General features: G+C 31.1%; 3 protein-coding genes across 6 annotated transcripts; 1 reads left to right on the top strand and 2 right to left on the bottom strand.

Annotated features, from left to right (window-relative positions):
- Window positions 1-698: 698 nt before the first annotated feature.
- Window positions 699-4,978, bottom strand: LOC102631066 (phosphoglycolate phosphatase 1A, chloroplastic). The gene is made up of 11 exons (XM_006480632.4): window positions 4,626-4,978; window positions 3,904-3,971; window positions 3,644-3,736; window positions 3,494-3,565; window positions 3,183-3,254; window positions 2,853-2,912; window positions 2,627-2,679; window positions 1,937-2,034; window positions 1,458-1,557; window positions 1,026-1,129; window positions 699-949 (listed from the first exon to the last, which is right to left on the bottom strand). The coding sequence occupies exons 1-11, from the start codon at window positions 4,897-4,899 to the stop codon at window positions 843-845; spliced, it is 1,101 nt and encodes a 366-aa protein (XP_006480695.1). The 5' UTR covers window positions 4,900-4,978; the 3' UTR covers window positions 699-842.
- Window positions 4,979-6,353: 1,375 nt separating this feature from the next.
- Window positions 6,354-8,853, bottom strand: LOC112498664 (uncharacterized). The gene is made up of 4 exons (XM_025100203.2): window positions 8,578-8,853; window positions 7,925-8,083; window positions 6,959-7,664; window positions 6,354-6,846 (listed from the first exon to the last, which is right to left on the bottom strand). Exons 1-4 carry the CDS (start codon window positions 8,602-8,604, stop codon window positions 6,572-6,574), a joined length of 1,167 nt encoding a protein of 388 aa, XP_024955971.1. The 5' UTR covers window positions 8,605-8,853; the 3' UTR covers window positions 6,354-6,571.
- A 591-nt stretch (window positions 8,854-9,444) lies between these two features.
- Window positions 9,445-16,152, top strand: LOC102631378 (uncharacterized). 4 transcript variants are annotated; one of them, XM_015531110.3, is made up of 3 exons: window positions 9,445-10,020; window positions 11,103-11,568; window positions 15,897-16,152. In XM_015531110.3, exons 1-2 carry the CDS (start codon window positions 9,551-9,553, stop codon window positions 11,365-11,367), a joined length of 735 nt encoding a protein of 244 aa, XP_015386596.1. In that variant the 5' UTR covers window positions 9,445-9,550; the 3' UTR covers window positions 11,368-11,568; window positions 15,897-16,152. The 4 variants fall into 4 exon arrangements, with proteins under 4 accessions (XP_015386596.1, XP_052299208.1, XP_006480696.1 ...); XM_052443248.1 differs by having other exon boundaries at window positions 15,838-16,152; XM_006480633.4 differs by having other exon boundaries at window positions 15,833-16,152.
- The last annotated feature ends 7,421 nt before the right edge of the window (window positions 16,153-23,573 follow it).

Raw genomic sequence — 23,573 nt, 5'->3', positions numbered from 1 at the left:
AAGCTGAAGGAATTTGAAATTTTTTTTTTATTTAATTGGATAAAATGTGAAAATAATCATGAGGAGGACAAATTTTGAAAATGTTACCAAGTGTAGACATCTTTCCTTTTTATTTTTATTTAAAAATAAAATTTTATTTTGAAGAGAACATATAAAATTGATTATGGGTAATCGTGACAATGAATAGTGATATTCATCGTAACATCAATAGTTAGAAGGAGATTTGACACTTTGTCGCTATAATTTTTGAATTCTACTATTCATTTTTTATAGTTTCATAATATCTTGTTACCCAATTTGACATAAAAATTTTAACAAAAAACAATTAATTGTTTTGTGTTGAAATGAAATTTTATGTAAAAATTGGCATCAAAGGATACCGAAGTACTAGAAAACTATGAGGAATTAGTTTGTTAAAATAAAAATCGACAATGTAAATATAGAATGAATCATATAATGCTTTCATATTTAAGAGAGATCTCCTCACACATTGGAAAGACTCAAAACTCAACAAAAACTATTCAATTGGGAAGTAGTGATGATTTTGAAAATTTTGAACATTGCAACTTTCATAATATATTCATGGAACTTATGATACCAGAAGCACCTCTCTTTTTCTTTAAAAACCTAGGAAAGCACTTTTGGCTATTTTTTATTTTTAATAGTAAAACCATGGCACATGATGGTGGAAGGTGGACTTAAAAACATTCATCATTTTTCCTCATTATATCTAAATTCTCTAAGACAACAAAATAGGGAACTGTATATCTACAGTTAAGATTGAAGAGTCAAATAATGGAAGGTGGACTTAAAACATATTACTATTGAAAGCAGACATATGATCATACAGCTGCCGCTTTGAGAGAAAGAAAATCCGAAATCTTGTTGGTGTAGAAATCTGGTTGTATGCTGTTGTTCGGACTTTGAAGCATTGACAATGAAGTCACACCTATTAAAAAGAGGAGAAATATTCTCGATTAGATTATTTAGCGAGGATGAAGAATGGTAAGAGAGCTGCCATTTACCTGAGAGAACAAGAAGAGTTTTACAGCCACCATTCTGTCCGAACAGAATATCAGTGTCAAGTCTGTCCCCAACCATGCATATCTGCGACTTTTGGATGCCAAATCTGTTGTTGATCAAATCCATCAGACTAGAATCAGTGATCTGATAGCCGATGAGCTGATAAATTATGAATGATGATATAGAGTAGATTCGTTTAATTCTGTAACTCTTTTAATATGCCAAGGAGTTTCAATATTTGTAATAAGTCAGAAACTAAGAGTACCTCTGACGTATTAAAACTTAATATCAAAAATCAAAACTTTTTGGATTACAAACGAGTCAGGAATTAGCAATGTGCATGAGTCAAGAGTACTAGAATTATTGCAAAGAAAAGAGCTCGTGCACGTGTTAGATACACTTATATCTATTTTTCTAAAATTTAGAATGCTTACTTGTTTGCTAAATAGTCCATCATAAAGGTTGAAGGCTTTCCAACAACTAGTGGCTCACGTTGAGTAGATCCAACAAAAGCACCAACCATAGACCCACCACCTAAAATTGAAATACACATCACATATGCTTCAACACACATAACACAGAAGATAATTATATATGATGACAATCAATTTAAATACATTGAGTTCTTAGTGCCACTGAAAGAGAGATCAATGAGAAAGAGGTCTTAGCATATACATTTTCAGAAATGCTAATGATGGTGTGCATGAAACAATGCATTTATCACTTCATATAACGAGGTTAAGTCCTCATCGAACAATATACTGGATAAATTATCAAAATTTCATATCCAAGCCACTAAGCAATATGAATTTTTGTTTACCTATTAAATGAAAACAAAATTAAAATTCTTCATAAATAGGGGACCTGACGGTATTAAAAATCAAAATGCAGTAAAGACAGAGGAGAGGAGAACCTGCCCACTCCTGAGCATCTGTGAGGTGAGTAACAGCATCACGATTTGTTGCAATGAAAAGACATCCGGGGTTTTCACGTATGCAAAGTGTTCCATACCTATTATTACGGAAATGAAAATGGTTTAAAACAAAAACAATGGAAATCACATATCTTTAATGAAACTACAATAATGAAAATGAATCGATTCTACAAGAACTTAAAAAGTCACTGGTGTGAAGCTCCTGATTCTCGTTAACTAACTCTCAACATTTGTTTTATAATAGTATATTTCATGCTTCATTGAACAATCCGGTTGCAGAAACAGCACTAATTTGGGATATTCTACCACATATGCATAACATAGGAGTTGTCTTCTTAATCAATGGAGTCTTAGTCCTGCCTACAAGAAATCAGTTGGGCCATTTGCTCTATCTAGAACAATATTTGGAATTTATGTGTTACCATTAATGTTACATTAAGAAACCAAAATTTTGAGTTAATCAAATTTTGCATCAATTTTGGTTTTCAAACTGCCAATTGAAAAGATAAAGAAACAGGAGTTCAATATAACATGCATGGCATGGGGCAGAAGGGGAAAAAAAATATAAAGTACCTATGTTTAATATAAATAACCAATGCTGTTAAATTATTCTTCAATAAACTATGATCGTCTCTAATGGATCTTGAGGGTGAAAAATGGAGAACTTACTGGACTTTGTAGTAATTGAAGTAACGATCAAATCCAACCACAACAGCCCCCACCTAATCCAAAAATGAGAAACTTCTTTATCATGATAAAAGATTTGGAAAAAGAAATGTAGAAACATGAGAGAAGGCATACGAAGGACGTATGTTCCGCATGTTTCAATTTGTAACAAATCTAAGTAGAGCAAACCAGAACAAAGGAACAAGAGGCAAGAAAGAAAGAACTTTACATCCTTATCATGCTCCATTAGGAAACCGGGCTTTAGCTCTATCTTTTTCCCACCATCCTCCTGTATCATATTACATATACAATTAAAAACATAACATGTCTATTTTCTAATTCAAAACAAGAATATGCCAAACCTCATCGCCATCAAACATTGTTGTGAATTAGAAAGGACATGTGTAGAAATGTGTAAACGGAGCGAGGGAAGCTTTATTTACATTACATTGTGGACTTACCGTTGAGACTCATTCAACAATCAACATGACCAACTACCACAAACAACCAAGTATATTATATACTTTGAAAACTTATGCAAAATGGAATTTATACATACAGGTCCACCAAGATACTGAAATCCAGCAAGCTCAAGCTCCTTCAAAATGCCATCTTCTCCAACCACATAAACCTAAATCATGGTCAGCTATCAGTAATTACAACATTATACAACGGCATGAAGAATTTATAGACAAACCGTTTAAAAAAAGTTTGAAATTGAATTGATCCTATATTAAGCTAAAATTACAGAAGAATAGAAGAATATCTATATAAAATAATTATTCGTTTAAAAACAATTGCTGCTTATGGGCCACATGGATGTCAAACTGCAGTTTTTTTTTCCCATCAAAGAAATAACAATCATTTTACCTTTTTATCTTTTGGGAAATCAATGGACTTTAAGTAAGCAGCAGCTGCAAAAGAAGAGGCAAATATTTCCTCCTGCGAGAATTCACTTGAGTTAGGACTTGGTATCTGGTGAAACTTCAGGCAAACAATGGAGAGAAAAGAGTCTTTAACCTCAGTGACAGTCAACCCAAGTGTCTCAAACTTTTTACCATACTGTTTCCTTGACTTTGTCGAGTTATTGGTAACAAAAACTAATCTCTTTCCCTGAAGAGAAAACAAGATCAGTAATCATCTGAAAGCATCAAGAATTTTAAGTCACCTAAACTTTTGTTTCGATATTTTAAATTGTCAAGTTTCTGAGAAATGTTGCTCAAAGTTGAATTAATATCCGTAAGTATTCAAGCAAGTCATGAATGAAAAGGTATACAAACCTTGGATCGGAGCATATCAAGGGTTTCAGGGACTCCATCTATTAATTTATCTCCTTTCCAAATAACTCCTGCAAATTATTAGTTCATGAGTTTAAAATCATAGGTAAGAAACGAAACCTTATCAATCCCTCAGGCTCCAACTCACCTGCAACCAGCCAATTTTCGAAAGCAAGACAAATTTAAAAGGGAAAAAAAAAGGCGAAACCAAACTAAATCATTTGAATGCTTCTAACTCAATACAAGAAGCAACTAAAACAATTCCCAAAAAATTTTTTCGTGCATAATATAATATCATTCCGCACATGTCAGTCACTAAGTGGATCTTCTTCGACTTACAAAGTAGCTTAAGATATTCATATTTGCATGAGGTTTCGGATTTCATCTATTTTCTCAAAAAGAAGATCTTAGAAGGCAAGCCCATTCATTCATTCAATAAAAACAACAGAACCCAGAAATTCTGTCAATGTCTATTCCATAAATCAACCAAATCATAGAAAACCAATCACCCCAAAAACAGTCTCCAATAAATTTTTGTCAAAATCAGAACTCAAAAACTCTCAACACCCATTACAGCAAAATCCGTGAAAGCCTCATTATACCAAAAATAATTACCATTAATCATTGTCAGGATTCTAAGTTAAACCCCACATAAGCAGAATCACTACAAAATGAAAATCAAGAAACTAAAAAGAAGTAAGCAGTAAAGAGGATCACCAACTCACCATCACAGTCAAAAATGAAAGTCTCAACAGAGTCAATAAGCTCATCAGCATTCTTCAATGGCTGAGCTGAAGCTGAAGCTTTGGTCACAAAGCTCTCCATTCTTGAACAGCTTCTACTCTTCTTCAAACCGTCAGCATTAAAGCTGCTGTTTTTGCCTCCAAAAACTAAAGAATCTGAAGAAACAAAAGAGACCCTCTTAAGTCCGAAAAACTTGGAGGTGGTTTTGGGATTGAGAGTAACAGAGACAGCGGATGCAACTGCTTTGCTTAGCATCTCTCCCTCTCTCTGTATATCTCCTGCTTTTTCTCTCTGTTCTGTTTTGATTTTTTTTTATATTTTTAAATTTAATTTTTAATAGTTTTTATTTGGGGTGGTGGTGGTAGTTTCAGTTCAAGTCGTTATGCTTTGAAGGTTGGGCTGACGACGTGGCAATTTGAGTGTTCCAAGCTTCTTGTTTTGTCATCCAATGACCAATGTGTTCCTCTCATGTTTCTTTTTCTTTTATTATTTATTTCATATTCAAAAATCAAAATTATTCATGTTATTTTTGGCAGTACCCAAATTATATAAAACGAATTATGATGCTTATTACTTTGTTTCAAACTATATATTTGGGATTTAAATTAGAATTTATTATTCTTTCAAAACAATTTTAGGATTAATTGTGATATCAACACAAAATTCTTTTATGCCAATTTAACTTTTTTAATAGAGCTCTTTTAACTTAAATGTTTGACTCAAAATTATGACATTATTAATCTCATACAATACAATGATAATTGGTAAATGTCATTTGACTTTAAAAATCTATCATGAAATTATGTTAAATCAGTAGTTCAAAAATTGTGTCAATATTCAAAGTTAAAATATTCCAATTCTATCCAATTATGGGAGGTGAGCAAGAGTTTATGTGACTGCAAAACTCAAACTCACAATTTGAACTTTTGTTGGGAGGGTTTCACCACTTGATTTTCACGTTGACACGTGTCATATGCTAAATGGATGAACGTATGATGACTGTATGCGTCTTTAGGCATTGGTGTGGCCTAATGTGCTGAAACTCTGAATGGCTTTAAGCAAAGATTAACGAACTAATCGAATAATACGCCATGCTGGGACAGACGGTGTGGGAGGGAATTGTACAAATAAACAATGGAGAATATTGTGAGTGTGGTAGGGTTTGAAATAGCTGAAAAGCTGAAGTTTTACTACAATGCAAGAAAATGAAAAGCAGAAATAATGACATGGCTGATAATATTTTGAGTGCTAATAACATTTTGAAAAATTTTAAGCTCCTACTAAGATTCTAGCAGTGCTTCTACATAAATTGATCGCCATCATATGGGATCCTGATGAATCACTAGCTTTGCATTACTTTCAATGCTAAATTACTAATAGTCTGGGTCTCTGGGAAGTATGAAACTTGAAATTTCTCTTCTCATGTTGAGCACAATCAATGAGCTGAGCCATACAGCCTGTGTGGTTATTAATTACTCTAGCATAAAACAGTCATATAACTAAAATTTCAACTAGTGAAAGAGGGTACTTGAGAAAAATTTAAAACAATCGTATAACTAGAAATTCAAGATCATCATTCATATACTGTCATCTACTTGAAATGAAAAATTCAGGGGACTAAAGAAACTTCAAAACAAACTTAGAACTAGCATTCAAACACTACATGAATCAATATGGAAAAAGAAACTTATCATTTGCATGGCTGTATGTATTAGAAAGTCTTATCACCTAAACATGCCTATTTGAAGTTGGATCAATCGGGAAACTGGAGACAACTTAAGACAATCATATAGCTACCAAATTCAACTGCTACAACATCATTATCACTTGCATATCTCTATGAAATTAATCAGTCAGGGTACTAAGTACTAACTAGCAATTTCCAATCCCTGCGTGTAGTCAATAATGTAATGTAGTAAAAAAAATCTTACAATAATGTATCACTTGACTCAACAAAAACAAAAGAATCTTCCTCCTGTTCCGCCTGTTTCTCCTCTATGTTCGCTTCATCAGCTCCCTCCGTCTTCGCTTCATCAGCTACCTCCTCCTTCGCCTCCAGTTCGATTGTTTCAGCTCCCTCCTCCTCCTCCGCCTCTAATTCGCATGCTTCAGCTCCCTCCTCCTTCGCCTCTGACTTGTTTGCTTCAGCACATTCCTCTTCCTGCTTCGCCTCTAGATTATTTGCTTCATCTCCGTTGGAATCTGCAAAAAAGAAAGAAGGGGAAAAGAAAAAAATGAGTTCATGGAATTTAATCAAAACTGAAGAAAAAGGAAAAATTGTTAGTGTAATCTTTATGTTGTATCCACCACTCACCAGAAACTTGATCCTGAGGTGACTGTATCTGATCTACCACTGACTGCCGTGCTACATTTTTTAAGTGCAAGACTGCAAAGATACCGATGAGGAAGGGGATCATAAGAACTCCTGTCTCCAAGAAGCGACCATCGAAGATTGTCCGGACAAGCAGTTGAAAAAGTTGCAGATGTACAACCACTTGTACAATCTCCTCCCTTTTTCCCCGAAAATCTGCTGGAATGAGTCCGTGGTTAAGCCCAGAGTAGCTTGTGTATTGAAGGACGAGCACTGACTGGAGGAATGCGAAGCCAAATATCGAGGATGGGTTATTGTGTATCCTACGGTAAATGATTTCTTGAAGTATTACAGCTCCCATGTGGACCAAAAATCCCGAGCGAAGACGATGTTGGACTATGCAGACAAACAAGACTGATTGCCGAAGATATAATATCAGAAACAATGCCGCGAATAGCAAAAATATCATCGGACATTGTATCAAGACAAAGTAGATCGTGCTGTAGTGTGACCGCAATGAATTCAAATATGCAACACTCTTCACAATCCATGCGAGTGCCAAGAAAAACCAGGAAGCTCTCCTCCATTTGTCCACTTTATTGAATCTTTCCAGAACATCTAACACTGCCTTCTTCAGCTTCTTCCCGACGACATTCTTCCAGTGAATCATTTTGATGAATGTTTCAGAAGTCACCACTGTCTTCAACATCTGCTTGACGGGAAAGAAAGAGAGATTAAGCAAGAAAAAGAACTTGAAAAGAAAATTGAAATGTTTCCCATGTTTACTTGCAACATCTATAATTCATTCCCACGATATGGATGGGTTAAAAGCCACGGTTCCAGAGGTACCCTTAAAAGTAAGTTTCAGTTTCTCTATGCGCCTAGTCTAAAATATTTTCTCCGGAATGCGAGTTTCAGTAATGTACAAGGGTAGATATAGAACAAGGCAATGAGAAGAGAATTGAGCACCTGTGACAGTTTCTGCCAGTTTTGTGCCAGGATACACGCTAGGATAGCAGTAAGAATGGATGGCACTCCCAGATTGACAGTGGTGAGCCCGAAATAGCCGCAGATTGATTGTAAAATGCCACAAACCAATGGTATTCCATAGAGGCATCCTGCAGATATCTGAGGAAGCAAGAGTGAAAAAATAAATAAACAACTATGATACAACAGATAACAGAGACAAGATAAAAAGATCACAAAAAAAAAAAAAAAAAAACAATTACAAATCTAAAATTTAGTTATTATATACAAGTGACTGTCAAACCTGCCATCAAAAGTTAAGATAATTTAACCCATGTGTTAAGCTTACTAGAGCTTCGATTTCACAGCCAAAAAAGCGAGATATTACTAATACATACGGTCCCAATACCAAAGCCACAAAGTCATATTTGCTAACTACTATTTAGAAGAGTTGTGACTTTTATGCCATGAAGCCACAATACTAGAAGGAATTTAATTAGATAATACATGCAAAACAACTCAAAACAATAAAACCTCCCATTACACATAATTTCGGACTGTGCCATAACAGAATTGACACGAATGACAAAAAAAAAAAAAAAAAATTAACAAGCAATCAAAAGTATGTTATCAATTAGCCTAAAAAAAATTAGTACCGCAAGTAACTTTTGTTCGGAATCCATGGAATCACTAAAACAAACAGAGAATCAGCAGAAATTGCGACGGCAACAAACAAAAAGAGAAATTATTTGTAAGAGAGAGCAAATTAAATTGTATTCGGGAACACGAAAGCTTACGGAAATTCCTCTTTATTTTATATAATAGTATGTGTTTGTTTTTGTTCTTTTTCTTAGGGAACAAGGAATTAGGAGTTTAGTGCAAGTGTAGAAGGAGAAAACTAGAGGATTAAACGGCCATATTACTCTTTTCGATATAGTTGCTGGCCGGAAATATAGTACCCAGAATGGCAATCCAGTAATTCTGTTGAATCGTAAGAATTCTTTTATAAGTAAAATCCAAACAAGAATATATTCACCTACAAATTACTTTGTCAATAATTATCGGATATAAATTGATGTACATATTCGTGTGTGAGTTTAATATTATTGTTGTGATGGAGTAATACTAGGTCTCCTAATATTCAAGTCTTAATTTGAATTTCAATTAATGTCGTATTCATCGATTAGATAATCGTTAAATAATTTTATAAGTTATGAAATCATTATAGATAAACTACACATAACATTAGGATTTAAATGTTAGGATCGTAATATTATTGTATTAATTACATTAAATTTTATATTTTTACATTTTGTTCATAAAAAATTCAAAATTTTATTATCCACTGTCACCTTATTGTTGAAATATCAGTCCTCTGCTAAATTTGGGTAACATTTTTTTATTCTTTTTTCTTTAAACAAAAATAGGTGTTATTGTGGGGACCTTGGTAAAAATGTTTTACAGAATATAGTACTTTTTGTCATATTTATAAAATTCCGGGCCACAAGATATTATTACCCCAAAAGGAAGTTTCGACGCATCCGACTTTTTTTTTTTCTCTCTCTTAAAAACCCTAAAACCATCCATTTTCGCTCGCCGATTAGTTGACTCAGTGTTGTTATTTCATCAATGGCCGATCGCTCACAGCCGCCGCCGCCGATGGAGCGTACGGCCTTCGACACGGCGGACGATGAGACGTCGGCGCTGTCGACAGCGGAGTTCCTGACTCGTTACGAAGTCCTAAAACGGCGATTGCAGCGAGTGAAACGACTTAAGAAGCTATACAAGACGCATTACTGGGCGTTAATGGAAGAATTGAGAAGCAGCTACAGAAAGTATTACTGGGAGTATGGGAAGAGCCCGTACAAAGAAGATGATAATAATAATAATAATAACAACAAAATTAATGAGAATAGTAATAATAATAATAATAATAATAATGCGGAAAAGAAGGACATTGAGGAAGGGGGATTTGTGAAGAAGTGTGGGATGGCGGGGTGTAAAACGAAGGCGATGCCGATGACGAGGTTTTGTCACCTGCATATTTTGTCTGATTCGAAGCAGAAGCTTTACAAGGGCTGCTCTTATGTTACTAAAAGGTATTTAATTTATTCCATTTAATTTATTTATTATTTGTTGTTGAATTATTCTGGTATCTTTAAAACAAGTATTTAGCGTTCACTTGCATTTATTGAAATTGTTTCGGTTTTGTTTATTGTCATTTTTTTCTGATACGCAAGTATTTTAGCAGCTATGAATTGGTTTAGTTTTTGAATTTGTATTGATAGAATGAAGGAAACTAACCAACAAAATTGAATTTAGTGTAAATTATAGGATTCCTCCAATTAACTTCGGGGAATATTTCTTCTTCGTCTTGAATGTAAAAGTACTAAAGCCTTGGTTGATTTGGTTTTTGAATTTGTTTAGTTTACGTTTTTGCTGAAGTATTTGAATGGATGTTCGCATGAATTTCTGATTTTTTTTCTTTTTATGAATTTTAGAATTTCATGGTGTGTTCTGTGACTCTCAGAACTATCTGGGTCGAACTGCCTCGTAGCCAAAAGTTTTAAGAGGACTAATGAAATTTGCATAAATGCTTATGGGATCTGTGCTTTTTGCTTACTTTTCTGTGAGTGGTATTCAGCATCTAATTGTGTCTCATAGAACTCATGATTAAAGTATTTTGGGAGTTGTGGATGTTAGGTTGATGTTATTGGCCATTTAAACATGATATACTGCAGTATGATTGATCTTAATTTATTGAAGGGGGTTTAGCGCATGGAGAGGAGTGAAAGGGCTTCAATTTAAGTCACTGCAAAGACTTTATTGCAATCATTTATGTATATAGATTTAGCTGGATCACCTTCTCCACTTGCATATAGTACTCAAAAAGAGATTTTGGGGCTAGAAAATAGCCAATAGTCAGGTTTCCAGTGGTCATAAGCCTAATTAATTGTTATGTTGTAGTAAGAGACAATGATTGCAATCTGCACCACACATCATACTCAGTTAGCTATATTTGCCCATATGAATTATTTTGGTGGTTATATGACATACTTGTATTACACTGGCATTTATGTTCACAGTGGCATCTTGTTTTGGTTACAATGCCCAAACAGATGCTAAATCATATTTTCTTTTCCAAAATATTTCTCCTAGTGATATGATAATCTATATGCAGTGGGCAGACTGGGCCTATTCTTTGTGGGAAGCCGATTCTGAGGTCTACTGTTCCTTCTCTATGCCCCATGCATTTTCAGAAGGCTGAAAGGCATGTTGCACGAGCCCTGAAAAAGGCAGGTCTAAATGTCACTTCACCAAGTAAGGTTGCTCCAAAGTTACATGTTGTAGTTGCTGAATATGTGCGCCAAATTCAAACAAAAAGAAGAGCTGCACAAAAGGCAGCTATTGCTAAAGTTGATATTAAAGAAGAGAAAACTAGTTGAGGCTCTTGATTGTTCTGTGATGAAAATTGTTAAGGTAGATTTTTGTGCAGATTTTTTTTTCTCTATAGTTAGAGATGTTAGTGGTGTACCAGATTGAGATTTCAAATCTGGGATCTTTCGATTGTACTGAATCGATGGAGCAGAGTCTTTGGTGGGGTATTGGACTTATGCCTCGGGAGACAATTCTTTGTGCATACTAAGGTACTTCTTCATTTTTTCCTCTCATGATTCTTTTATTATTTTTTAATGATTTTTGCTACCAGCTTTGTATTGTTTTGATTTGTTTTGCTCATACAATGAATTCCTTATATTTTATATTTTGTAGATGATGAACAAATGCTTATATCAAGTTAGGTTTATTGATTAGGTGTGCCCTAGTATAAGCTTTGAATATTTTCAATTTGTGATACTTATTGCATTTCCAAAGAAAGTATCATTTTAAGTCAAGCATTTGATGGTTAGATGTTACGAACATGGGCTAAATGGGGTTGTTATCGCTGCGCACTTATATAATTTGTGGGACAACTTGAGCCTAGTTCATTGCATCGTGGTTCTTTATTGTGTCAAATTACTCGCTTGTCATTGTAAGAACTTTTTCTTTTTTATCCTAATCTTTAAGTCCATATTTAGGAGCAAGTATGCTTTCCTTTTTTATTTATCTTTCTGGCAGTAAATGCTTCAATTCATTGATAAAACAGACTATTTTCAAGTATATTTTAATATTATATACTAGTTTTGAATGCTTTATGTGACAGAAAAATTTTTCATTTGGAGGAACCTTTTCTATATAGGACCTTTTGTTACCACTATAAAAAGAAAATGTAGTTGATTGAATGAAAGTTTACTGGTAAGTAGTTCTTATAGGTGAACTGTGTTTCTTGTGCTTATAAATGATTACTACCAGAGAGGCAGGTAAAGATAAGGGACAGTATTTTAGCTGTCTTCGATTTTGGGCTCTTATGGACGGGTTTGTATTCATCAAGGTTCTTTAATGAAGTTAATTTTACTAGCTGCTATACAAAAGTCGGTTACTAACTTTAGGACTTCAATTTCCATTTTCATGAGATTAAGGAAAGTGTGAATTAGAGAAGATGTCATTCTAGAATTGAGAGCTAATATATTGCTGGCTGCTAGATCAAATGCTTGTGTGACATTTAGAATCTTATCTTGCAGACAATAATATATTAATCTTGCTTGCATTTAGCATTTAGGGCATTTTTGAGGGACGGGATTATTTATGTGATTGGACTATGTTTTGTGGAGAAATTCTCTAGTACATTGGAGGTTCCACATTACAATCTAATGTGCAACAACCGACTAATGAGAGCGGGGCCTCATAGCAAATATATTGAAAATTTTTGAAATAAAAATAGAGTTTCCCTCCCTTTCCAACTTTTTTGAATATTTTCATAAAGAGAGAGAGAGAGAGAGAGAAACAATAATGTTTTTCTCTTTTTCCATTAACTTGTTCCAATTCTTTTTATCTCTCTTCATTCTTCATCTCTCTGTTCAACCGAAGTGGCTGCCATTTTTGAAACGTAGCAAAGAAGATTTTTGATGAATTAAATGATTTTGGCCGCCTTTCCTCACCATGTGCTCCATCATTACAGTCCCCGCCTTTTTGACTGGATTGCACCCATTGCTTTGCTGGGTTGCCGTTAAGAAATTGATAAAAGCGAGAACTCTGACAACGGTGTTCAAGTCAAGGATTTGAACAAATGCCGAGTCTAAGTCTTAGGAGAGGAAAACCATCATAAAATCTTTCGCTATTGTAGTGAAGAAACCTTTTTGCTTTTGGTACAAAATCATCATCATAAAAAATCTTCTTCAATAAGCTTCAATGGCAGCCACCAAAACAAAGATGAAGATCGAGGGGAGAGAGGGCAAAAATTGAGGTAACGGAGAGAGACCGCAACATTAATTTTTTTTTTTTATTGGAAATATTAAAGAATGTTGGACGGATAAAGAAGAGAGGAAAACATAATTTTTTTTTTAATTTTTCAACATGTATAGCCATGTGCAATTATCATTAGTTGATGGTTCAACATTAAATTAGGATGTGGAACCTCCGATGTACTGTAGAATTTCCCCATTTTGTGATTAATTTCAGTACAATGTCTGGATGACTCAAATTTGACAAGAGCAGTTGTCCCATCAAAATATTTATGTTATATTTGGGAGCTAGGAGCAAATGGGAGACTGAACTGACTCAGTATTAATTTTTAGCTCAATGTTTGGGACTCTCTCATGGTGCCAATTGAATTATCCTAACCTCTAAAATTGTCACATATTTAAGGGTCTCTTGTAGCCTAGTAATTATTTGTATTCATGTTTAATATTGGGGTAATTAGTTAATGATATGGATTTGAATGCATGGAGAGGAGACGGTGTTTTGGAGCAAATGATATCTGTTTGCTTCCTTTCAAAAGTGAAAAGCATAGTTGTATGAGAATCACTAATTCAATAACTTTTGCACAATGTCATGTAATTTTCTCAACCATGAAAATAATGTATATCAGTGTCAGTCTTGCTGATGTCATGTTATGTTTTACCAAAATATTAGACCAAAAAATAAAATCTAAAATCTTAATTATGTTTGAGGAAATGGGTTCCATTCCATGAATTCATCAATCAAGATTGATTGAGAATATTTCTGGAAAAAAAATGAAAAATAAACTTGGGTATATCAAACCAATTCTTATACGACATTTAGTCTTATGAATATGGGATTAATTTGGAGGATGAGACTACTAGTTTTGTCCCATTCAAGTTATGTTAACATGGGATACGTTCGCTTTTCAGGGGTGCATTGAAACTAAAGAGAAGTCATGTGAACATGAGACCATCACAAATCACAATAGTTCCATGAAATAGTTCTTTCCTGTTGATAGATAGATTCGACTGTCAAACATGCCCTAAATGGCTGACTTGTCCCAGTTCCAAGAAGTATCATGCTTGGGAATTATTCATAGAGTTGGGTATTTTTTTTTTCCTCTGAGATTGTTGTTCCAGTCCCTAGTTGTCTCATATCTGAGAGCTTTAAGGGGCAACTTTAGTTGTTCTGTCATTCTAATTAGTCACATATTCATAGGATTAGTTTGGTTTCACTCAAGTTCCTTGATAAGTTACAGCTGTTGTAACTTTCATCCTGCCGTACCCCTAGCCCCACCCTTATACTCATATTTGGGCAGATTGTAAGTAAAGCAACTGTAACTGAGCCTGCCTTTCAAATTTGTCTATATAATTCCTGTCAATTAAAGATTTGATGAGTCATGAACTACTTTATAGTTAAGGTTATTTGTATATATTGTGTGGTTTAGGAAAATATAACATGACAATGGCAAACAGGGACAATGCCCCAATGATATCCTCGGTTGAAAAAGCTAGATAATATTGTGCAAAAGTAGTTGAAATAATTTGTTTTTGTTTATTAACGGATGAAGAAAAATTATATTTGCCCCCCAAAAAAAAGGTTGTACAAAATCACTAAAGACAAAAAATATCTCATTACAAGACAAAATATTTCACTACAAGACAAATTGTAATTTTTGTTTTGTAGTGAAATATTTTTTGTTTTATAATAAAATATTTTTTGTCTTTAGTGATTTTTTTCAAATATCAATACTTAGCATATGATATGCATATACTTTTCACTTTTGGTTGGAAGTTGGTGTTTGTTTTGGGGGCTCGGTCAAGTACGTGCTGTCTTCCTTTATGTGCATAATGATCATGATATCTCCTGTAATTAATTTTAATTATGTAGTTATTTTTCAGTTGCATGAAACTAAAGACCTCAGATGTAAGGCATACTCTAGAGTCTCATAACTTGTCTTCATCATCTCAACAATGCAAGCTTCTGCTAATGTTATGTTTTTCCAACCGACAGACTGAGTCAAGAATGCAAAAGTATTTAAAAACATAATTGCCAAGATGAAGGCAGGTTCTACTACTCATTGATCAAAGTTAGATTAAGGATATTTTTGAGAAATATAAGAATAGTGCAGTTGCCCCTGAAACATTTGATCAGATGCTGATTGCATGCTGTTAGGGTCTAACCGAGAGTGAGTCTAACATAATGCAAAAGTTAAATGAATTTGGAACTTAAATATATCCAGATATGAGTGTTGCCGTGGCACTTCATGGGGGTAACCCTGCCTGGAGGTAGGAGGACCTGTACCCACCATTTAACGAGCTATCCAAAAAGCTGATTGATCTATTATCTGATTTAAACTTTTACTGCATTGTACTTTACAGTTTATTTGTTAAATTCATTAATGCTGGATTTTTAGAAACAGCATTTTGGTAAAAATTTTTTGTTAAATTCTGTGTTGAACATGAGTTTCTTTGAAATACGTGCTCCTACTGACATTTTTTCTTGACAACAATTTTTCTTGACCATCTTCTTTAGTAATTTTACAAGTCATTTCTGCTCTCTTAAGAATTTTTTTCTCCTCCATAATTCTAGGGCAGTTGAAGTATATCATGCATGGTTTCACATCATAAATTCTAGTGGATTCAACTGACTGCAGATTTGAGGACCTTTGTTGAGGAGGAAAATGGGTGATGTAAATTCAGAAGAGAATTCCGCATATATTTGTTATTGGATTTCGATTGTGGAGGAAAAGTAAAAATCATCGTTGACAGTTGGAATAGCTGTGTAGTGTTCAAATTTTGTTATGTATTTCGTACTTTGATCTGTTGTTCTTGTCAGAAGATCTATAACTAAAACAATTATATGTATGTGTGTGTGTGTATTTGGTGAATGAAGAATCAAAATTTACTCCCCGTTATCTTTGTTTATATCTCCATGTCCCATCAATGCTCTAGGGCATTATGTATATACAAACACCTTATATCGTGTGACTGTGTGTGTGTGTGTTAAGCTTTCGTTAGGGATCTGTAGGGCACACATGGTAGCCACTGGATAAGGAACCAAGGGATCTGTAGGGCACACATGGTAGCCACTGGATAAGGAACCAACCCAACACACCCCCCCCCGCCGAACAACCACACGCACGCATACGTGTATATGTCGTCACCCACTTTTGAGTACAATAATTCAATAATTTACCCACTTTTGAGTACAATAATTTTAGCATATGGACTTGGTCCCCAGCTTATTATATAATTCATCTACTATGGTGGCTGTAATGTTACTCTAAATGAAATCAGGACAGATTTATTTTACTTTGATGGCTTTGATAATTCAGCAAAGTTTTCTGTTGAAATTACGCTTTCCTAGACCAGTTTTTCAAGTTATTAAGACCGGCTTTACGAAGAACATGTAGTCCCAAGACAGACAGCGAATGATAAGAATGGTTTGATGGTATTAATACATCAAAACCACACAGCTTGAGTCCCCCCCATATTGTAGTACGGAAAATTTATCGCTCAATTATGAAATAATTAAATAGTTAGTTTTGTCCTTTAGGAATGTGAATGGAGTTGATGTCTCTCAAATATTAGTGAAATTAAAAATTTGAGCATTGTTTTATAAGAGTTAATATAAATTAATTTTAATAATTATTTGGTTATAACTATATCAATAATAATCTGATGTAATATTAATGTGTGTATTAGCTTTTTTTTTTTCAAAATTATTTTGCTTAACGACAACCTAATAGCCTCTCTACTCATATGAGTGAGGTTTGAATTTTAATTCTATTATGTTCAAAATAAGAGATTGGCATTCTTATTTAAATATCTGTATGTGACATATTATGAGTTCTTACATTGCAGTCATCCTAAATATATATATATATATTGGTCGATTGTATCATGAACAAAGCATGCCAATTCTTCTTATAATTATTATTTTGATTTCTTAAAACTTAACATAAATATCCCGAAATGTAACGCTAAAAGAAGAAACAAGGACTTCAACATCCCGATCCGGCGTAAAAAGGATTTTTTTTTTTTCCTAAGATGCAATTAAAGGGATACTAACAAAGCCGAATGACATTTTCTTTTAGTCTTAACTTTCCTTGAATTTAGTGTTTTCCTGATTTGAGCGTCAGATGATTTACGTTGGTAATATCAACCTGAGAAATTTAATTTATTTCCTGTATTCTCAAGTAAGATTATTGTGTTAAAAAAAATTGTTGATTAAATTGGAGAAATTTTCAGAAGCCTAAAAATTTTTGGGCGATTTATAACTTTGCCAATTTACCATCTATCTCTCTCTTTAAATAAAGGAAGGGGTAAAAACGTTAATTTTTTAGTTATCCAACGGGTAACGACTGGTAAGGGTGAAACCAAAAACTGAAATTCTGGGGAATAACTTGTTATAGAGGCAATTTTTTTATGGGTAAAGTTAATAAAAGATAATTACTGGGGAAACGTTTAGACTTAAAATATGTACAAATTCTTGCATTAGTTTCCTAACAGTCCTCTTAGCTCATCTCAACGTCCAATGGTATCCTCTCCTTCAGGCAACATGAGCCACCAAATTAATCTTTTTTACACTTTAAAAACATAATGCGAGTAAAATAAGGCAAATGAAAACAACAAAGAAATTTGATATTATAAGGGTCAGTTTGGTTTTGAATGGATGTATTTTAGATTCTGTTTAGAATTAAGGTGCTGTAAATTTTAAGTTACAACCGTTATAGAAAAAAATTGTAATTATGAAACAAAAATTAATAATTTATAGTAAATATAAATTTTAAATAATCATTTTAACAAAATTATTAAATATATAATAGATTTTCTATGATACAAGTGAAAAATTATATCAACATAACTTTTAAACTACAACAACTATGTTTACCAAATATTTTAATACTGTGACTTTTAACTTACAGCTGCCCAACTTCAATTTCAAACGCACTCTTCAATTAGGACCGGATGTCATTATATAGTTAGTAGGGTGTAAATATCTCTACCTCAAAAAAAAAAAAAAGTGGAGATATTTCTATCTTATTATCTGTGTAAACAATCTGCACTTCCAAAAAAAATTTACAATAAGTTCACAGTATTTTTTAACAAATATTTGAGTTTCATTGACCACTCAATTTGCTTAACATAAATTTTATTTGACTAAAACGACTTAGGATTTAAATAAAGGCTTAAGGATGGATCATGACGCAGACACAACATGATTGGCAAAATAGGTTATGACGCAAACACAACATGATTTACTGTGTTGGAATTGACAAATATTGACACGAGTAATAAATAATTGACATAACATAACATGATAAATAATCGCATCATATTTGTGTTGGATCACTTCAGTATGATTATATATTTATAACATGAATATTAATTAATATGTGGTAGTATTATTGAAAAAAGTAATTAATATATATACTAACATTAAATTAATTATTCATGTCATATTCATATTGTGTTATAAAATTATTTAAGTCATATTTATGTCGTGTTAACTTTGTGTATGACCTATTTTTAAGAATAATATTGACATAATTATTATTTTTAAATTAATTTTTAATTTTTTAAGAAATGTTAAATAAGTCAACACGATTAATCAATGGGTCATGTTTGTATTTGCTTAAAATTTGACACGACATAATTATACAAATTGACATACCTAATCATGATTCTAATAAATAAATTAAATGGGCGGAGCTATTCATATTATAAAAAGTACATTGGATACTCCACCTTCTTTACGATTCAAATTTAAGTGATCGGCAAAAAAAAAGTTGTTCTAATATCACTTGACCTAACCTTCGAGAACATGCCAACTCAAATGCCATGCTATAAAAGAATTTATACAATCTCATGTCACGCATACATTTATAACAAGGGTGAAGCTATTAAAACCTACTAAAATCTCATTAAACACATTTTAATAAAAATTATTTATTACTAAGATATCCATAACATAAATTACGATTATAAACATATGATTAATTAGAAAAATTATACTATTAATTTATTCCCATCTTCAAATCCTATATATATGGACTTATTCAATTTTATAAGGCTTTGGCTAAGTTACGTTAAACGTAACTTACGCCAGATACAGCAACAGTGCTAGTGATGGGACTTGTCACTATTGCTGTGCCTGGCGTAAGTTACGTTTAACGTAACTTAGCCGGCTCCATTTTATAATACTCATTCTTTTTTTAAATCATTAGTCATTATTAAATTTGTCCCGTCATCTACAGTTCTACACCATCGGATTCATCAAATCTGTTAATACTTGGATTATACTTTGCCAAAAGTTTATTGCTTGTAAAAATTTCTCTTGAATTCAACTAATAATTTCTTCTTAGTAAATTAATTCTTTCACATGTTTTTGAATTTTTCTGTTTTGGTATTGCAAATAGGATGGTTTCCTTAATCTTTATAAACTTTATAGTCGTTTGTGACAATACTTTAAACGTCAAGGGAAACAAAGCTACTGTAAAAAAATAAAATTGAAAAAAAAAAAAAGAAAAAAAAAGGAGGATTTCAATATAATATCATGACGAGAAAAGGACTAGAGAGGATTGCGAAAGGAAGAGATGAAGGCGGGACTGAGAAATTAAGTGGTTTAAAAAAAAAAAAAAGGTAACACTACAATAAAAATAATATTTTTCAACAAAAAATTATTTTAAAAGAGAAATATCCTAAATTATTTTAATAAGGGAGTTTTAGGTATTATAGGGGAATTATAAAATAAGAGCTGTAATTTTAATTAAAAATTCTCTATGTGTTTATTAGTAAATGGATTTTGTAAGTAAACTTTAGTCATTTAGTCTTAATTATTTATGCATTTTTATCTAACAACCTTATGCTAATCATAATATTTTATTTTACCAAACAGTATTAGTTCAACATGACAGCATGGGATAAATGTTCATTTAATCTCCATAATTTGAGCTAATTACAAAATTAATCTATGAATTTAAAAAATTATCCTAATATTCATGTTATTTATCTGTTTTTCATTAAAACCTATCTTATATTCTCAATTTTACAACTGTAGTATGTGGGCTTTTTAATTAGAATTTTGATTTATATATATGTCAAACAAAAATACTATATTGCTCTCAAAAAATTAAATTTAACGGCTATTAGCTGCAATGATAAGTGCCTTCTGAGTAATCCTCAAAATTACTTGGATTAACTAAATAATTGGCTTCAGCTTCAACAACTAAAGCAGCATATAATTTAAGATGGTTGCAAGCAAAACCACTTGCAAAAGAAAAATGAATGAAAAGAAAGTCCATTTTTTGAGGCATGTGCTTTCCTTAAAACACTTCAACTAACTCAAAGAAAAAAAAAAGGACTCTTTTCTGTGCTATCATGACTGCAACAAAGCAGTAAAGGGCCATACTTGATCGACGGATTTGCAGGCAGTCCCTTCAATTATTAAGAGCAATGGAAGCCAGTTGCAGTACAGCTGCAATTTACAGAGAGAGACGAGACTGACATTGACTTGATCCTCTTAATTGATTACTTTTGGATTTCTTCCTTTTTTTCAGAAAATAACGTCTGCACCTCTGACAAGCAGGGAAATATGAAGGACTCAGCTACCCTACAACACTAGCAAGTACCACCTAATTTTATTTTATTTTTCAATCCTTAACCATTAAATTCAACAAAAAAATAATTTCAATAATAAAAATTTATTTATTTAAATATTAACATTATACTCTTTATATTTATTAAAAATTCAAAAAATTTAAAGAGTTAAATCTCTTAGCACATAAGTCCCAATTGTTTTAAATTTATGTTGTTTAATTAGCAGTGAGTCTTAAGAAATAATTTTTATTTTAATATTATATATTTTATTTTAAATAATTAATTTTTAATATCATTTATTTTATTAAAAATAAATAATATTATTTACTCTCATTTTATTTAATATTATTTAGTTATAAGCTTGTTATTATATTTAATCTTTCAAAAAACTAAAATATTTTAAATAAAATAACATAATAAGTAGCGAGCATTAAAAAATAAATATAACAATTTTATTTAATATTATTTGGTTATCGACTTATTATTATCTTTATTCTTTAAAAAAATAATATTAAATAAAATAAAATAATCATTAATGATTCTTAAAAAAATAAATAAAATTTTTAATTAATATTATTTATTTTATTTAAAAGGATAAATTTTTAATATTATAAATTTTATTCAAAATAAATATTTTTAATATTATTTATTTTATTTTATTTAACATTATATAGTCATAGGCTTATTATTATATTTATTCTTTCATAAAACTAAATAATGTTAAATAAAATAAAATAATCAGTAATGAATCTTTAAAAAATAATATTATTTATTTTATTTTATTTTATATTATTTAGTCATACCTTATTATTATATTTATTTTTTAAAAATTAAATAATATTAAATAAAATATAATAAACAATAGTGAGTCTTAAAAAATAAATATTATTTTTAATATTATTTATTTCATTTAAAAGAATGAATTTTTAATATTTTTATTTTATGAAAAAATATTATTTAATATTATCTAGTCATAGGCTTATTGTTATATTTATTCTTTTAGAAAGTTAAATAATATTAAACGAAATTAAATTACATTTTAGAAGGTCACTAGTCAAAGCACATAAACTTATAAATAAATTAAAAAATAAAATAAAATAATATTTTAAAAGGTCAAGAGCCAACGCACATAATGTTTAAATGTTATAAATAAACTATAAATAAAAAAAAGTAAGGGGTTGAATAAAATTTAACATCACAAAAGACAAAAATTGGTGTACCTTGCAAATATAAATATTATACAAGGACATATAATGTAATTTATATAATAGACTAACAATATTAAAATATTTGAATAAATTTAAATTTATAAATTATTATATTTATTTTAACAATATATTTTTATTTATTGTAGGATTTTAGATAAATATTTGCATTAAATGAATTTCACAATTAAAAAAGTTTCACATAGTAATAATGTTAAAATTATTTTGTTACACAATATTCAAAAGAATTTAAATTTTAATACATTCATTTTAATATATTATGATTCTATTTATTATAAAATTTAATTTAATATAATAAAATATATCTAATAGATTGTAAAGTATTAAAATATTTTTTAAATATTGAAATTATTTTAAAATTATAGATTATTACATTTATTTTAATGTTTTATTTTTATTAATTATAAAACATTAGAGTCAATTTCTTTGGATAATAGAAGTAAGGGGTATTATGGTCAAAGGGAGTTTTAGTGTCTCTTTTTTAAAATTTAGGAATATTGATGACTATTTTTTCAAAATTTTGGAGGTGTATACGTCATTTTCTCCTTTTAAAATGAAGAAATTAATTTTCATAAAAACTAATTTTGGTACTTTGAGATTTACAAAATTTTTTACCGAATTTTTCGGCTTTAATGCAAGCAATTGATTGAAGTCACTCAATTTAAAAACACCCATCCTCAAGTGTACATCTAGCTAATAGCTATCGTATGATTTGTGAGTGTAATTTTTTGTGATTGTTATTAGTTTTGGCGTGATTTTTATCTATGACTTTTGTGAATGTCGCTTTTTTCTTTGACATTTTCGAATAATTTGGTTTAACTATTGAAAATTCACTTTCGGGTAGAATTTTAGGTTTTATTGGATGATTTTTCTTCAGTAAATCAATATATATCACTTATCTTCTTATTATGTTTATAATAATTAATAACCATTGACAACGTAATTTTGTAATACTATCCTTATTTTCAAATATATTTTTATTCTTATTTATTATAAATTATAGAAAACATATCAATGAAAATTAAATAAAAATTTAAGTACTAAAAATAAAAATATATATTTCTATGTAAATAAAAAATTAATAATAATATATTTTTCTTATACTTTTATTAATTTTTTTAATTTTGTAATAAACATATATTTTATATTCTCAAGATAAATTATTAAACAAATAACACATTTTACCCCTCTTTTCCTTTAAATTTTTTATGTCAAGCATATTTTTGAATATTATGAAAGCTATAAAAAAAGTGATATATATTAATTTCAGTAAGAGAAAATTGACAATCACTTTTTCTTATTCGTGTATTAAATTTGATAGATTTAATGTCGCTCCAATGAAATTTGATCCCTATGAAAATCTCATCGAGGTTCCATGATTATTTCTCGAGCTAAGTCCTTCCTAAATTCTATCATGTTCCATTATTTATAATTTGTAAATTATCTCAACACCACTTTTTTATTTTTGTCATATGTACATCTAATCCTCACAAAATTTGACAT

The sequence above is a fragment of the Citrus sinensis genome, chromosome 6 (assembly GCF_022201045.2).
Source record: "Citrus sinensis cultivar Valencia sweet orange chromosome 6, DVS_A1.0, whole genome shotgun sequence".
Classification (NCBI taxonomy): domain Eukaryota; kingdom Viridiplantae; phylum Streptophyta; class Magnoliopsida; order Sapindales; family Rutaceae; genus Citrus; species Citrus sinensis.
The sequence above is the reverse complement of the archived record's forward strand: the minus strand, read 5'-3'. Positions and strand labels throughout refer to the sequence as shown.